Source organism: Ahaetulla prasina, chromosome 4 (genome assembly GCF_028640845.1).
Source record: "Ahaetulla prasina isolate Xishuangbanna chromosome 4, ASM2864084v1, whole genome shotgun sequence".
NCBI classification, from domain to species: domain Eukaryota; kingdom Metazoa; phylum Chordata; class Lepidosauria; order Squamata; family Colubridae; genus Ahaetulla; species Ahaetulla prasina.
Window position 1 is genome coordinate 149,085,859 of NC_080542.1, and position 12,352 is coordinate 149,098,210.

The window sequence follows — 12,352 nt, forward strand, 5'->3', positions numbered from 1 at the left end:
ATGGATGGCAAACTCAATTTCATTGAGGGCCACAGCCAGGTTGTGTTTGACTTCGGGAGGGGCGGGGGAAGCTCTACATCACAGGCTCTGTTTTCAGCCGCGACAGCCTCCTGTAGCTCTTCCCCAGCAAAAACTTGAGATGGGGGCGCCCTGCCTGCCGAGGCTCCATTTTCACTAGCAGAGGGCTGCAGGAGGCCGTGGCAACCAGAAACGGAGCACAGAAGGGACACGGGGAGGCACACCGCGGGCTGGTCGTTCACTGTATCCAAAATGGTGGCATGGGCCGGATCTAAGCACCCTGCGAGCCTCGAGTTTGACAGCCGCGGTCTACAGAAACAGCCTCGTTCTCTCGTTCAGAAGGAGCCCAGCTGCCCCACTCGCTCCCGTAGATGCCGTCATCGAGGTTCAGGTGCACAACCGTGATTTCCACGCAAGAAAGATGGAGGCAGCTTTGCTCACGCAAAGTGGGAAAGGGGAAGATGGTGAACTACAGGCCATCTTGTGACTGCCCGTCTCCTGAAATGGGGCGCTCGGCAAATTTTGGACGTGAATCGGCAACCTTTTTGGGATAGCGCAAATCGGCTATTTCCACCGGGATTTCCTTGAGTGCCCCAAGGGCTGCTGGGAATATCCTTGAAATGTACCTGTGACTCTCAATGCTCCGATAGGCCAGTGCCTGTTACTTGTCCTGCAACCTTTTTACAACCCAGATTAAAGCTAATAAATGGGGATAAAATCACCATTTTATGGCTCTTGTGTTGGGTGTGTTTGTGTTTTGCGTGTGTTCCAATAGACAAGAAACCCCATTATGTTTCTTCCCCAAATGGGCGGAGAAGAAGCAAAGTATCCTGAGATTTTAGGAGTTTCCCTGAGAAGCAGCTGGAACAGGTAGTTCTCATTGTACGACTTAAGATCACGATTTACAACCACAATTGAGATCAGAATTTCCATCATAAGTTCGAATTTGACCCAGTTTTACCACCATTTTAACCACTATTTTTACTTCAGTTTTACCACCATTTTTATTGTGGACGTTAAGTAAATCGCCGCAGTCATTAAGCCGATTGTCATTAACCAAAGCAGTGCAGTTGTTAAGTGAACCCGGCTTCTCCGAGGGACATTTTTCTGCCAAGAATCTACACAAAATGTCACAAGATAAATGTCGACAATCAACACAACGTAATTGCAAAAAAACCACACAAAAGTCACAGCAAATCCACACAACATGAATGTTAGAAATCCACAAAAAATGTCACAAGATGAACACCAAAAATCTACACAGAACATCACAATAAAAATGCCAAAAACTACACAAAATGTCACAACGTAAATGCCAGTTGATTGTCCAGTGCCCAAATTGTGATATCTTTTGAGGTCGGTGTGATAGTCATGTAGGTACCGGTTGCGAGTCCCTTAGGATGTTCTAATTTTGCGTCGTCATTAAATGGTCTTAAGCCGAGGACTACCTATGTATTTTAATGAAGAATTTCTAAATATTGTCGGCCTCGCTTTGACAAGAGGGAGGCGCATACAATCTCACAAATCCAGGCGGTTGTCGATTTAACGACCGCAATTCGGGCCCCAATTTCCATCGTTCAGCAAAATGTTTCTGAAGTGAGTTTTTGCATCAATTGATGACCTTTCCGGCCATCATTGCTAAAAAGAAGCACTGCAATTGTCCAGTTAGTCACGCCTTTGTTAAGCAAATCGGTGGACTTTGCTCATCGCAAATGAGGATCACTTGACCCTGGGACGCTACGACTGTCATAAATACGAGTCAATTGCTGAGTGTCTGAATGTTGATCATGTGACCGCGGAGAGACTGCAATGGTCGTAAGTATGACTAATGGTCCTAAGTCACATTTTTCAGGGATGCCGTAACTTAAAATGGTCACTCTATGAATGGTTATAAGTTGAGAACTGCCTGTCCCTTGAAGATCCGTTATTTTGGAATATAATTTTTAAATGAAGGTAAGAGATTCATGCCAGAGCAAAATAGTCAAGATGGTGCTGAAAACACACACACACACATGCACAAAGGCTACTGGTTGTCATATTTGTTTTTAACTTTTAATTTTTTAAAAAAATATAAACATTCCATCTTCTCTTAAACAGTGTGTCGTCTGGATACAGATATCTCTGTGTAATATCCATCAGAATTTATAACATTCACTACATTGATATTAATTCTCTAATCTTACAATTATAATATATTAAACAATTGAGCATAGTAAACTTATTCATTTCCCCCTCTTAACGTATTGTTTAATAATAATATAATATTAAGCATAATAATCATAATACTAACTATTATATTGTTTATCTATCTATCTTAACATATTTTCTACTCATCTTTCATCTCCTTTTTTATTTTCAATTTCCATTTTTATTCTCTAACCATTGATAAAATAATTCCCATATCATATAATATTCAGCCAGCGTTAATCCATTCATTTCTGCGTGTTCTAATATTTTCCAGGCCACTGATGTATTGTGGAGACCAAGGTGGCTTCTGAATGTCCTCCTTTTTCAGCCACAATTCAGGGAAAAAAAGCTATGAAAGAAGAGAATTTCAAGTTTTAACTTAAATTTTAAGCTTGAAAATAATATAAGGTAGACTTCTCCTGCACTGTCCGCTCCAATCTGGACTGAGGGCTGCTGTGACTGATGGGCACAGGGCATAAAATGGGGATGCTTTCCAAACCGTTCAGCGTCCTCATTTTATTGGTGAAAGAAATAAACATTTATTATGGAATTTGATTTCTACCAGGAAAAGAAATTTCTTTATTATATTCTTTATTACATACCATTATTATAGACGGTCCTCAACTTAATGGCCATGATCGAGGCCAAAATTGCCGTCGTTTAGCATGACAGGTTGGAGGCCATTTTCCCTCCATTTTTACCACCTTCCTTGCCACAGTTGTTAAGTTAATCACAGTGTTGGTTAAGGAGGCGCACGGTCCTTAAGTGAATCTGGCTTTCCCATTGACTGTCAGACCCATGGGACGCTATGACTCTCATGAGTCAATTGCCAAGAGTCTGAATTTTGATCACGTGACAGTCGTAAGTGTGAAAACGGGTCACAAATTGCTTTTTTAAGTGCCTTTGAACGGTCACTACAGCAACAGTCGTAAGTCGGGGACTATCTGTGCAAAGGGTTGCGGAAAAGCAGGAAATTCGAATTTTGGAAAAATGGCTTTCTTTGGCGAGCAGATTTGCTGGGCTGTGGTCGTGCCAACATCATACAGAAGCCAAGGGGCGAAATTCACACAGTAGGGGCGTGCATAAGAGCAGAAGCGTGCCTACCGTTCCTGTCCTAATGTCCCCTTTGATTGTATCCAATTTCGTATAGTTATTACATACTTATGATTATATTTATGCTTATATATATCCTATAGTTATTTCATGCTTACGCTTATATATACTGTTGTGACAAATAAAATTAATGAATGAATAAATAGACTAGCTAAAATGGGCTAGCCTCGTTTAACGTCCTGGTTCATCAGAATATGGCAGGTTTCTCAGGCTCAGCAACTGGACTCCGACTCCCAGAATCCCCAGCCAGGATGCTTTAAGACAGGGGTCTCCAACCTTGGCAACTTGAAGACTTGTGGACTCCAACTCCCAGAATTCTGGGAGTTGGAGTCCACAAGTCTTCAAGTTGCCAAGGTTGGAGACTCTTGCTTTAAGAGGGGAGAACTTGAAACCCCTGGTGCCTGGGTGGCAGAAGCCCCCACTCTTGGAACTACATTTCCCAGGACGCTCCGCTTCCTTGAAAAGCGGGGGGGGGGGAGAAGTATCAGCCTGGGAGCAAAGTTGGGGCGTTGCCTTTTCCCCCTCCTCCTCTTTTTCTTTCTCTTCTTCTTTTTTTTTTTATTCCTCCTCCTCTTTTTCTTCTTCTTCTTCTTCCTTCTCCTCCTCCTCCTCCTCCTCCACTTCCATCCCGGGCCGAGATGGCTGAGGGGCTTGCATCTACACCGGTAGGAATTCCTGGCAAGGGTGCCCCTGAGCATATGCAGAGGGACCACCAACCGCCTCAATTCCCGGGGCTGGCTGCAAGAGCCCCCCCCCCCCAGCTTCTCAGATTCAACCCTGCAGGGATGAGTCCTTTGGGGGAGGAAGAGGGGGGGGCTCCCTTGCAAGGGGAGGGGGCTCCCCCACGGGTGGGGAGTCTTTGGAGGTCTTGCCTTTGAGACTTTTGTGGAGCTTCCACACTGCAGACCCCCCTCTAATTCTTTGGGGGGGTGCTGGAGTTGGGAAGGAAGGATTGGGGGAGAGGGTTGGGGGGGCAAAGGACTTGGGGAGGGGTCCCCTACCCAATTTAGGGGAGGGGAAGACCCTATTGAAGAACTGACCCTCTGGATCCTACCAGATTTTTTGGGGGGAGGGGGGCTTCAATTCACTGCTGTCTTTCATTTCAAGGGTTTTTCCAGTTTAGGGGGAGAAACGCCCCCTCCCCTTTTCAAGAGGGAAGGTTTTGAATTTGCCACTCTCTCCCTAGAAAAGGGGTCTCTGAGCATGGGAAAAGCCAGCTGTGAGAATGGATTCAAGAGAGGTGGGGTTTGGAGTGGGGGGGGGCAGGCCAGGACCCCCCCCCAATCTTCCTGTTTGGGGGGATGGAAATCTTGAGGTAACTGCTAGGATTCGCACTGGCTACCCAGATAGAGTCGATTAGCTCCCGTTGGGCTTCAGTTTACTGGTTGTCCTTGACGTCCGACCGCAATGGTGCCCCAAAGTTACATCGTTAAATGAGGCCTTTGTTAAGGGTGCGTCAGCCAATTCCATAGCTTTTTCCGTCCCCCGTTCGGCTGCAGTCGTTAATGTTAATCACCTGGTCATTAAGTGAATCCGGCTTCCACATTGACCCGTCAGAAAGTTGTAAAAAAGTGAATCACGTGACCCCCTGGAGACTACGACCGTCATAAAGATGAGTCGGTTGTCATCGTCCAAACTTAAATCACGTCATCACAGAGATGCAGCCGCAGTCACGTGTGGAAAAACAGTAATAAGTTGCTTTTTCTGTGCCGTCGTAACTAAGTGACATAATCGTCACTAAGCAGATTCTTGTAAGGTGAGGACTACTTGGAAGAACTTGCAAAAATTCAGCATGGGCAGTCCTCACAAGGGTTCGTTTAGCGACCATTTGACCTTTCGAGGCACTGAAAAAAGGGATGTGCAGCCGGTCCACGAACTTATGACTGTCGCAGCATTTCCCGTGGTCACGTGGTCACAATTTGCGTGCTTGGCAACCGGCTCATACATCTCGTCATCCACCGTTCAAAATTCTGACAATATTGAAAATAAGAAAATACTTACGACCATTTTTCAAACTTACACATCTCCAGGTGACCAAAGTTCAGATGCTTGTCAATTGATTCATACTTATGGCGCTTCATTTAATGACCGTTCAAAGTTACAATGATGCTGGACAAAGGAATTTATGACCATTTTTCACACGACCGTTCTACATCTTCACAATCATGTGATCCAAATTCAGAAGTGTGTTGAAGGATTCATACTTATGACGGTTGAGGTGTCCAGAGGTCATGTGGAACCTCTTTTGCAATCTTCTGTCCAGCAATGTCAACGGGGAAACTGGATTCATTTAGCTACCGTGTAACTCACTTAACAAATACAATGATTCACTTAACAACTGTGAAAAATAAGTCGTAAAATGGGTCACATTTAGCAAGATAAATTTGGGGCTCAATTGTGGTCGTAACGTGAGGCAACCCCTGTATTTCCATTTGCAACATCCCGGGGTCCTGTGATCATCACTTACGACCTCATAAGCCAACTTCCGACAAACACAATGAATGTGGGAAGGCAGATTTGTTTAATGACCATATGATTCACTTAACAACTGTGGTGATTTGTTTAACAACCGAAGGAAAAAAGGGGGTCAAATCAGGCCCAATTCACTTAGCAACTGCCTAAGGCAAATACTTTAGTGCGCTTTGCCCTCGCTTCTTTATAGGTGACCTTTGAGGATGTGGTTGTGTACTTTACGGCAGCCGAGTGGGCGCACTTGGCTGACTGGCAGAGGGACCTTCACCAAGCTGTGATGGTGGAAACTTATGAGCTAGTGGCATCGTTGGGTAAGGATTACTCCCTCCTCATCCTAGCATCTAAAATTTGTGTTCCGGGTCGTCGTTGACGTACGATTGCAATAGAGCCCAAAATTTCTGTTCTTACACATTTCAATTAATGTTGAAGTGAGTTTTGTTCCATTTTACGACATCTTTTCCCCATTGTTAAGTGAATCCTTGTCACTGTTAAATTCTGCTTTGAATTGGGGTCATAAGGTGAGGATCAGCTTTAGGCAGAGAGATGGGAGAACACCCCTGATATACAGAGGTAGTCCAACTTACGACTGCAATTGAACCCAACGTTTCTGTTGCTAAGCGAGACATTTGTGACGTAAAATTTGCTTGTCCCATTTTACAACCTTTTTTGCCACAGTTGTTAAGTTGTCAATCGCCGCAGCTTTTAAATTAATGACAAGTTGTTAGTTGAATCTGGCTTCCCCAGATCGAAAGGTCGGAAAAGGGGATCATGTGACCCCAGGACAAAACAACGGTCATAAATGCAAAAAATGGTCATAAGGCACTTTTTCCAGTGTCACTGGACTTTGAACAGTCATTAAGAGAACCGTCGTAAACCAAAGGGTGACCTGGAGGTGTTGTTGTGAGTCTTGGTGAACTCTAGTGGGTCACCCAAAATATCACGATGTGTCACGTTCGATACACATTTCATAAGTGCGCCATCATTGGACTGACGATTTTGGGCTTATCAACAGCCGTTGGGACCTGCAGCCACTGAGACCGATGCTCCTCCCTCCCAAATGCACGCGCGTCTAAAATTGTTGAGGAGTGGTCTCTTAGTGGGTGGGGTCTTCTGTTATTGGAGAGGCCTCCTGGTCCTGAGTTCAATTGCTTTTCTGTCTCCCTGTCCTTTTTCTTCTCTGTTGGGCTACAGGATGCTAAGGTTAGGAGTGTACCAACTTTCCTAGAATTGTGTTTTCGTCCCAAATGGCGGGTGCTGGGAATCACAGCGCTGACTTGATGATCAGATTGTCTCTCTTCCCCTGTCCTCCCAGCAGGCGATGTGATCCTGATGGCTGAAGATGAGGAGGAAGGAGAGGAGAAGCCCATCTGGCAGTGCATGCTCCAGGGCAAGAGGAGGCGAAAGACCCCGCAGCTGCGAATGGAGACCCCAGCGGAGCAGACTAGATCCACAGTGTCCAATTTGAACACTGGGTGTCTCCCACGGTTGATGCCAAAGACAAAGTCACTGAAGTGCCCTGAGTGTGATAAGACCTTCCTCACAAATGTGGCCATGACCATCCACATCCGGACACATACCGGGGAGTGCCCATTCGAGTGCCACCTCTGCCCCAAGGCCTTCCCTGCCCAGAGCGATCTCAGGCATCACCTCAAAACCCATCTACACAGGAAGCACCCTCCCGACCCAGGTTCCCTCCCTAAGGCCACAGAATTTCTCACCGCCCAGCTGCAGTTGCTGCACCAACTGCGGGTGACTTCAGGTCCAAAGAAGCCGTACGGCTGCACACAGTGTGGAAAGACCTTCAACCAGCAGCAGGACCTATGTGAGCATCGAATGACGCACTTGACGGAGCGGCCGTTCGCCTGTTCGGTTTGTGGGCACAGCTTCCAGCTCAAACAGACCTGTTGTCCCACCTGAAGGTACATGACGGGGAACGGCCCTTCTCCTGCATGCAGTGTGGGAAGTGCTTCAGCCAAAGGCAACATGTCAAGACTCACCGGCGAGTGCACACAGGTGAGAAGCCTTTTGCCCAGAAGCAGCCACTGATCAACCACTTACGGGTGCACACTGGTGAGCGGCCGTACGGGTGCCACGAATGTGGGAAGACATTCCAGAATCAGACCACGCTGACCATCCACCACCGGATACACACGGGTGAACGTCCTTTCCGTTGCCTGCTGTGTGGAAAGACCTGCAGTCAGTTGCAGCACCTCGAGAGCCATCAGCGAGTTCACCGTGCTGAGCAGCACTTGTTTGCGGAGAGCAACGGTAAAGCTCTAGCGCTCAGGAAGGCACGCGAGATGCAGGAGAAGCCGTATTGGTGCCCGGAATGCGAGAAGCACTTCCGGGATGAAAACATCATGCAGGCTCACCTCCAGATCCACAGGGATAAGAAGGCTCTTGGGTACGGCAACCCAAGTCCATCACTTCCCATCCAGCCGAAAAAGACTCCGCTGGACTCTGAGCCTGTGGAGAAAGCGGCAGGAGTGAACCAGAATCTCCCCACCCTTGTCCCAAGGAGACCCTTTGTGTGCACTGACTGTAGCAGGACATTTACACAGTCCAAATATCTTGCCTTACATCAGAAGAGCCACCAATGAGGACGGTGCACTGAACAAGATTTATTTATTCGTATTTATTCGTATCGATGCGAGTTTGAAAGCAAAGACGGGACCTTTCGGGGGCCACCACCTCTGATAAGGATTGGACAAAGAGCAGACTTGCAGAGGGGGAGTGGCGGGAAGGGCCTTGCTGGCAGGAACCTTTGCACAGGTTGAAGAAAGTGGACAGTACAAGTGCATTTCTCGTTCTTTCACTTTTCTGTGGTCAGAGGACATGGCGAAGGAGAACTTCGTCTTAAGACCAAGTTCCCCAAACTCCCCTGCATTGCGAACAGGCTGGATGAAGGACGGAGAGGGCATGGTTCCACACAAGCCATGGGCAAGTGCACATGTGCGCATTTGGCTACTGCTCAAGCAAGTGGGAATTGTGTGCACGCTCGCCCGCCACTTCTGCTGCCCGGTTCTGAACGGCTCAAGGCCCGGTAGTGGACTGTGGCCCCGAAGGTTGTGGACCACTGTCTTACGAGAAAAACCCGGTTTATGTCCAGCATCTGATGAACCCTACACAGAGCGAGGAGCAGGGATGTAAAATATAGATTCTGTCCCAAGTTACAACCCTTAACCAGGTCTGTCTGAGTCGGGAGACTCCAGCCCATTAGCCTGTCTGCAACCAGGATACTCCTGAGCCCATTGCTGCTCTGGTTCCTGGGTCCTATTGCAATTGAGGGGGTGGATCCTGATCATGAAAGTCCATCGAGACTGGGAATGCTAGACAGTCCATCTCTCTTCTCGATTTGTCCCTTTCAGGAAGCACTTCTCGACTCCGAAGTTGTGTGGACTTTGACTCCCAGAATTCCCCAGCCAGCAGTCTGAGAGTTGAAGTCCACACATTTTAAAGGGTCGACGATGGAAAAACAAAGAGTCAAACCATCACTTCAACACATATTTCAAAACTTTACTGATGCATCAGGTAGAGTGGTGGAGTGGCCTAGAGGTGGAGCTCTCACCTCATAATCAGGAGGCTATGAGTTCGATCCTAGGTAGAGGCTGATAATTCTCTGGGCACAATGAGAATATATCTGCTGCAAAAACCCACATTGACAACAGGAAAGGCATCTGGCCAGTAAATACATCGCTTCATTCAGTTGTGACTCCACCCCGCAAGGGATTACGGGGTCAGTAAATGAAAAACAACTGATGTATCAGGTAGAGAAATGGCAATGGAATCCTGCACCAGGACAGGGGTTGGACTAGATGACCTCTGAGCTCCCCCCAGCTCTAAGGTTCAACATTAAGTCCTTGGTGCCAGGTGTGAATAAGCACAGAATTTGCAACATGAATCTGTTTTTCGGGGGTCCCACAATGTTCTATCAGCTGCTCTTTTGCTGGAAAAAAAGATTTATTTGATTTGGGCACGATCTAATGAATATTCCTCATTTGTTTAAAAAAATCTGCATATATGAATAGCAGTTGGGATTTTGTAAATGTTCATTACCTACAGTGCTCTGGAACTGGGAAATGAAGTCCATCTTGCCTTCAAAGTTTCAAGGTTGAGAAACATTGTCTAGAAAGTTGCTGAATTGGGGTTGTTAAAACGTTTGCAAACACCGTTACAACACACAAAAAGCCAATTGCAAAAGTCTGTTTGATTTTAAAAAGAAAAGCAGTTCAGAATTCGGAGACAATAAATTTTCGTTAACTTCTGTTTGGAACTAATTTTTTGCCAATTTACCTTGAATTTTTAAAAAAATGAATTAAAAAAACAAACACAGCTTGTCACGAATTGGACACTATAATGCAGTTAGTCCTTGACGTAACAACCACAACAGAGCTGCAGATTTCTGCCCCTGAGCGAGACGGTTGCAAAAAGGTTTATCACATTTGACGGTCTTTCTTGCCACCGTTGTTAAGTGAATCACCGCATTTTTTTAAGGGAGTCAGTTGTGTACAGATGATGAATGTTTGTAGATAGGTAGTGATTGGGTGGATAGATGGGGAGAGGGTGGGAGGACTGATCGGATGCATGGATAGATAGGTAAAAGAGAAAGTGATGGAGGAACCGATGGAAGGAGGGATGGGCAGATTATGGAATGGATAGATAATAGGTAGAATAAAAATAGAATAACAGTTGGAAGGGACCTTGGAGATCTTCTAGTCCAACCCTCTGCTTAGGCAGGAAACCCTACACTACTTCAGACAAATGGTTATCTTCTTAAAAACTTCCAGTGTTGGAGCATTCACAACTTCTGGAGGCAAGCTGTTCCACTGATTAATTGTTTGAAGTGTCAGGAAAAATGGGAGGAAAAATTGTGTGTGGGGGGGGGCTTCCTTTTTTGAGAGAGAGAAAGAAAGGAGGCAAGAAGGAAGAGAGGAAGGAAGGTGTATAAACCTTGCACTAGACGCAGCTTCAGAGGATAATCCAGAGCTGGAAGGGACCTGGAGGACATCTAGTCCAACCCTGCTCCAGCAGGACATTGCTAGTGAGTTTCAGTCTTTTGATCCCCCAGTCCCATGACCCCTCCCACCAAGCCATGCCCACAGAACAAGTAGCAAAAAAATTTAGATTTCATTCCTGGTTTCAACTCATTGTTTCTTGACCTGCCCTCAGGTGCTTTGGAGAATAGCTTAACTCCCTCTACTTTGGGGCAGCCCCTGAGATACTGGAACACTGCTATCGAGTCTCCCCTGGTCCTTCTTTTCATTAAATGGTATAGATCGATATAATAGGTACATATATATGTACGTGGCTGTCGTGTCCCACTCCTCCGCTGACGGCCGGGTCAGGGAAATCCGAATCAGGCTTGCCTCTGCAGCTCTGCCCAAAGTCCTAGCAAAGTCCTCAGAGCAGGCAGGAGACCAGAAAGTGACTTCAGCAAGATAAGTTCGACTTTGCCTGACTCAGAGACTGCCAGAAAGCAGATCCTTTATATAGGCCATGGGGTGTGGCTCCATGACTCAGCACTCATTAAGGCCTGCCCCTCCCTTCCCTCTGTTGCCTCCGCCTATCCAATCTTCTGATGCGAGGGTCACTCCAATCAGAAGCTGTTGGAAATAAACTTTCCTCAGGCTCACATGCTGTGGAGGAGGGGGAGGAGTCTAGCTGCTCCGTTTGCCTGGGCATGGAGCCAGGGCTGGGGCCGGGGGATGCTCCCTCCTCTGTAGCCTGCTTGGGCATGGAGCCAGGGCTGGGACCGGGAGGTGCCCCCTCCTCTTCAGCTTGTCTGGGCATGGAGCCAGGACTGGGGCCGGGAGGCATACATTCCTCCGTGTTTGGGAGCAGATAAGAAGGCCCCGGCTGCTGTGAGAGCGGGCAAGACACAACAATGGCTGAATGATTTGATAGATGGATAAATAGATGATATATAGATTTATATAGAAGAGATAGATGATAGATTGATAGGATAGAGAGGTAGGTAGGTAGTGTGAGAGAGAACAAGATATAGGCGGCATGAATTGGAATGGATGGATGGATAGATGAGGGAGAGAGATTAAGAGAGAAGGGAGACAGAAAGACAGACACAGGAGAGATGGAAAGAAGGATAAATTGATTGGATGGATCAACAGTAATTTGGTAGAGATGGATAGAGACAGATGGTAGGTAGGTATAGACAGACATAGACAGAACACAAAGACAAAGATGGAAAGAAGGATGAATTGGATGGATAGATGAGGGATGGGTGGAGAGACAGATGATAGATATAATAGATGAGAGATAAGACAGATAGAAGCACAAAGGAAGGAGGGATGAATTGGGTGGGTGGATGGATCGATAGCAGATTAGTTACCGGTAGTAGAGAGATAATGGATGGATAGAGATAGGTAGACAGGTAGGCAGATAGATAGATAGATAGATAGATAGATAGATAGATAGATAGATAGATAGATAGAGAGAGAGAGAGAGAGATAGATAGATAGATAGATAGATAGATAGATAGATAGATAGATAGAGAGAGAGAGAGAGAGATAGATAGATAGATAGATAGATAGATAGATAGATAGAT

The 12,352-nt window shown here is 46.3% G+C and overlaps 1 protein-coding gene across 1 annotated transcript; it reads left to right on the plus strand.

The window, feature by feature from the left end:
* Positions 1-7,739: 7,739 nt before the first annotated feature.
* LOC131198293 (gastrula zinc finger protein XlCGF49.1-like) lies at positions 7,740-8,390 on the plus strand. Its single transcript, XM_058182780.1, has one exon. It carries the CDS (start codon positions 7,740-7,742, stop codon positions 8,388-8,390), a length of 651 nt encoding a protein of 216 aa, XP_058038763.1.
* Positions 8,391-12,352: the final 3,962 nt, after the last annotated feature.